Consider the following 4,782-nt stretch of genomic DNA (forward strand, 5'->3'; position numbering starts at 1 on the left):
CAACATGAGTGCACGTGCGCCGCGTCATTGTAACTTCTGTATTGTTAGCCTGGCACGACTGAAAGGTCAATATAATATAAATAATAAATATGTATAATGTTATGAGATTTAAGCTATTTAGTCTAAACATTTATGTTTTCGTTTTAAAATTTGTTGTCATTCTAGAACTAAAGAGGCATAAAATATATTTATTTCCTAATTTTTTATGGTGATTACAAGATCGGTCATATCTACCGAACCCGTACGGAGGTTCATTAGTGAAAATAATATATATAAAGCATAAAGTTTTTTCTTAAGAAACGTTTGATAACTATTTGGCCATTATAAAGATTTCGCATGTGAAATTAAAAAAATTTCAGATGCGTAAAAGTATTTTTAACCTTAAAATGAAAATTACTTTGCACGTTGGATAGGCAACATGCGAAAAAAAAGGGCATGAGAAAACATTGCTTAACAAACCTCATGACTTAATAAAAACGTTTGATATTTTGCGTATGAAATCATTGTAATGTTTACTGATAATCTGCCAAATGTCGTTAACATACGCTTACGAATTTGTAAGTTATAGCATGAATTTTTCTTCATGTCCTGGCTAGGCTATGCATTGGTCACAGTATTTTAACTCATCGTTTTCTTTTATCTGGTACTGATCCACCAATGTGTTGCCTTTGTGACACTCGAGTCACAATAGCCCACATTTTACTGTCGTGCCATCATTAGACTCTGAGCAACAGCACCATTTTAGACACTTATTTTCTAAAGGTTTAGCCATGACACTGGACAATATCATTGGCGATGGTGACATTGTCCAAAATGATTCTATTTAAAAACATTTTCGAGCCATTGGCCTTTTTAATTCTATTTGAGTCTTTCATCAGATTTTTTGCACATTGTTTATACTTAACTCGATTCATTTTTATATTTTATTGAATTTTACTTTTTGAGATTTTTATCAGTTGTTTGGCACATGTTGCCCTTTGTCAAAAAACTCCAAACAACCAACCATAATATTAGCTGCATATTTGGACTACCTGAACTTATACTTCAGATTTTGGATGGACATAGTATTAGTTCTATATTTCAACTAGCTGGACTTATATTTCACATATTAGATCGATTTGGTGTTAATTCTATATTTGAACTAGCTGAACATATACTTGACATATTGAATAGACATGGTATTAGTCCTGTATTTGAACTAGTTGAACTTATACTTCACATGTTGGATGGACATAGTATTAGTTCTATATTTGAAATAGCTGAACTTACATTTGAATTGTTGGATGGACATAGTGCTAGTTCTATATTTGAACTTATTTGTTGGTAATTAAGCACAAAGCTACACAATGGGCTATCTATGCTCTGCCCACCACGGGTATAGAAACCCGGATTCTAGCGTTGTAAGTCCGCAGACATACCGCTGTGCTACTGGGGGGGGGTATATTTGAACTAGCTGTTGGATGGGCATCAGTGTTGTAAGTCTCGAGACTGCCTTTTGGAAGGTCTCAGTCCGATTTTTTAATTTGTTGTACCATCACTGTTTGCTCTCTCTACTAGTCTCTTGGAGAGACTTACGATCAACCAGACCTTCATACTATCATAGAACAGTTGCTATCTCCCTTTTTCATCTTGGGAAAGTTTAATGGACACAATCCCCTTTGCGGTGGTACTGATATTGATGGGAGGGTTTTTGGTGGAACTTATGCTCTTGGATCACAACCGGTCTCTCTTCAATACTGGTTCTTTTACATATTTCCATGCACCTAGTCAGTCTTTTATGGCTATTGATTTGTCTATCGGTTCCCCTTCACTTTTCTCTCATTTTTCTTCGAGGGTTGACAGTGATCCACGGGGCAGTGCTCAATTTCCTATAGTTTTGAGGGAGAGTGGTTGTGGTCGATGCCACCCAACCTGAGTGCCACAGTAGAAGTTGGACCAGGCTGACTGGTTCTTTTTCACCCCCCCCTTCTCTCTCTCAAAATTTGAATCTTGCTATCGTTAGTCTGCCATATATTAACGACTGAATGGAGTCAGTAATGGATTGCATTATTCAAGCAGCTGTTCATCCTATTCCCGACACCTCGACACGTTTCCTATGCTATCCTGGTCTGTGATTGTCTGCAGCCTGCCAGCAAGCACACAAGGCTCAGAAACGGGCCTGGGATACCTTTTGCAGGTATCCCACTCTTTCCCATTGTATTGCTTTCCAGCAGGCCCATGTTCATGCTCGGCAGGTCAGATGTCAAAGCCAAAAGGAATCTTGGATTAAGTTCACAGCTAGCATCTCCTCTACCACCAATTCCATAGTCATATGGAACAAGATTCAGAAGGTCAATGAGAGGTATATTTCCCATCCCCTTTCCATCTTGCTCTCCAATGGCTGGGAAGTTGCTGATGTACAAAGCATCGCCGATACTCTCGACGAGAGCTTTTCTAATCTTTCCAGCACTTCTTTTTCTTACCCCACCTTCTTGGCCTTCAAGTCACGAGCAGAGTGATCACCTCTTTCCTATAAGGCTGATCGTCTGTATGACTATAATCGCCCTTTATTCTGGTGGAACTCCAGCTTGCTCTTCATCGGTCTGGCAGTATATTGGTCAGACCTGATGAAGTTCACTATGAGATGCTGTGCCATCTCTCTCATGCCTCTCTTGCTGCTTTTCTTCTGGTTGTTTTTAAGTGGATCTAGCAGGAGAACGTTTTTCCTGATGCTTGGCACAAGGCTATTGCCCTACCTTTTTCTAAGCCTGGAAAGGTTCCTTCTAATTATCATCCCATTGCTTTGACTAGCTGTCTTTGTAAGGTCTTAGAGAGGATGGTTAATGCTCATCTTGTATCAAACAACCTCCTCTCACTCACCCAATGGGTTCCATCGACAGTGCTCTACCATGGAACACCTGATTCGACTCGATCAGCGAAGCCTTTCTCAAGAGGAAACTATTTGTTTCTGTTTTCATCGATCTTGAGAGGGCTTATGACATTACGTGGATGTATGATATTTTGCGGGACCTCCGCTCATATAGGTTGTGTGGCAACTTACCAATTTTTATTCAGAACTGTTTACTGTGTGGGTTCGACTCTTTCCTGTTATTTTACACAGGAACTTTGAGTCCCTCAAGGCTGTGTCTTGAGTGTCACTCTCTTAGCTCTCTACTGGCCCTGGAATCGCTTAGCGTTAGTTCTCACCTTGTCCTCGCCGATATTCAACAATGACTGGCCCATTTATCTCTATCTTCTGTTTCCATCCAGTTTTTCTGGATACCAGGCCACGTCGGTATTCGCGGGAACGAGCTCGCTGACACCACAGCTAAGTCTGTCTGCTCCGATTCCATCACGGCTGCGTCTATCCCATATATGGACTATAGTCCTATATTCAAGGCAAGGCTTCGCGCCACTTGGCAGTTGACTTGGGGTGAGCAATGTCATAACAAGCTTTTCCAGATTAAACCTTCTGTTGCTCTCTGGCCATCTTGTTTCCGTAATTTCACTTTTAGTATTTTTACTGGTTTACTTCTTTGCACCAAAAAATGCCAAACAACCGACTATTACAAGTTTGTATGAACTTCATCTGGTGCATGTATGTATGTTAAACATTAACGATTATCTCCAATGTTCAACATGTTTTAGTAGGTGTGGTTATGATTCTGTTTGGCTTTGAAGATCGTAAAGAATTTACTGACACCAGTACTGGTTTTAGTTATATTTACTGATGTTTTTCAGTTTTTTATTCTTTATTCTTTAAAAACAATAAATTAAAGAAATATGATGGTTCCTTAATAACACATAATGTTTATATAAGTAACTTTAATATAAATGTTTGAAAGATCATTGGGCGTTCTGTAATTGTCACGAAGTTTTTCAGAAATATGCTCACAATGAACTCGAATATTTCAATAAGATCAGTCAAATGGACACAGGGACTACTGTTTCTTGGAGAAATATCTGTGTTTCTGTATCAGAAAAGAAGAACGTCTGGCCAATCTGTTTTGGAAAAAAAACAAGTTCAGCAACACAGCAAAAGAGGCTGATTCTTAAAAACGGTAAGAAGTATATGGAAAGTTTAAAACGGATTTGTGTATTAATAGTTTACCCTCTCACGTCTGGTTTGCCAATACTGTAATAAAATCTCTAACATGTAGGGTTTGTACATCTGTAGACTACAATAAATCGTAGCATCAACTGAGTTATTGTATAGAAAGTTATACTTTCAGACTGGAGATTATATATATATATAAATGTTGCAGAGAATGGCTTTTCATCATATATTTGTGTCAAAATAATGTTCTCTTATCTGTTAACCCAGATTCAGTTGACCATGTTATGTTTAATATCTACACACGAAACTTACTTGTACAGAAGCAACTCGAGGTGAAGTTCAGTTACATACTGTTAGTAATTAATATAACGTGTTCACTGCAAGTAGATAGTTTTTCAGATTGATTATTTTATTATTTTTCATTTCCAGTAAGTGGAGAAGCAAAGCCTGGTCAACTTTTAGCTGTTATGGGCGCCAGGTAAGATTCAATTTAATAAAATGTGGAAATACAGATGAGACTCTTAGTAGCACTGTACTAATAGGTATGGAAAACGTAACTGTAGCCAAAACAGAAGCATCATATATCGGGTTTTGACATTCGTGGCTATTCAACAGTATTATAAATTGAAAATTTGATTGAGGCATCTGGCAATACTTACAATTAGAAAAGTCACTCAAAGCAAAGAAGCAGTATCATCTACTGGTTATGTAATTTGGTGTAGCATTGCAGTATCAGGTACTAGAAT

The 4,782-nt window shown here is 38.0% G+C and overlaps 1 protein-coding gene across 1 annotated transcript in view; it reads left to right on the top strand.

Moving 5' to 3' along the window:
- Nucleotides 1-3,867: 3,867 nt before the first annotated feature.
- Nucleotides 3,868-4,782, top strand: part of LOC106464356 (protein white-like) — a 99,419-nt gene continuing 98,504 nt past the window's right edge. The window contains exons 1-2 of the mRNA XM_022392044.1: nt 3,868-4,040; nt 4,466-4,514. Coding sequence (XP_022247752.1) covers nt 3,908-4,040; nt 4,466-4,514 — 182 coding nt within the window. The 5' untranslated portion in view covers nt 3,868-3,907. The remainder of the gene's footprint in view (nt 4,041-4,465; nt 4,515-4,782) is intronic.

The sequence above is a fragment of the Limulus polyphemus genome, unplaced genomic scaffold, assembly GCF_000517525.1.
Source record: "Limulus polyphemus unplaced genomic scaffold, Limulus_polyphemus-2.1.2 Scaffold1626, whole genome shotgun sequence".
NCBI lineage: Eukaryota > Metazoa > Arthropoda > Merostomata > Xiphosura > Limulidae > Limulus > Limulus polyphemus.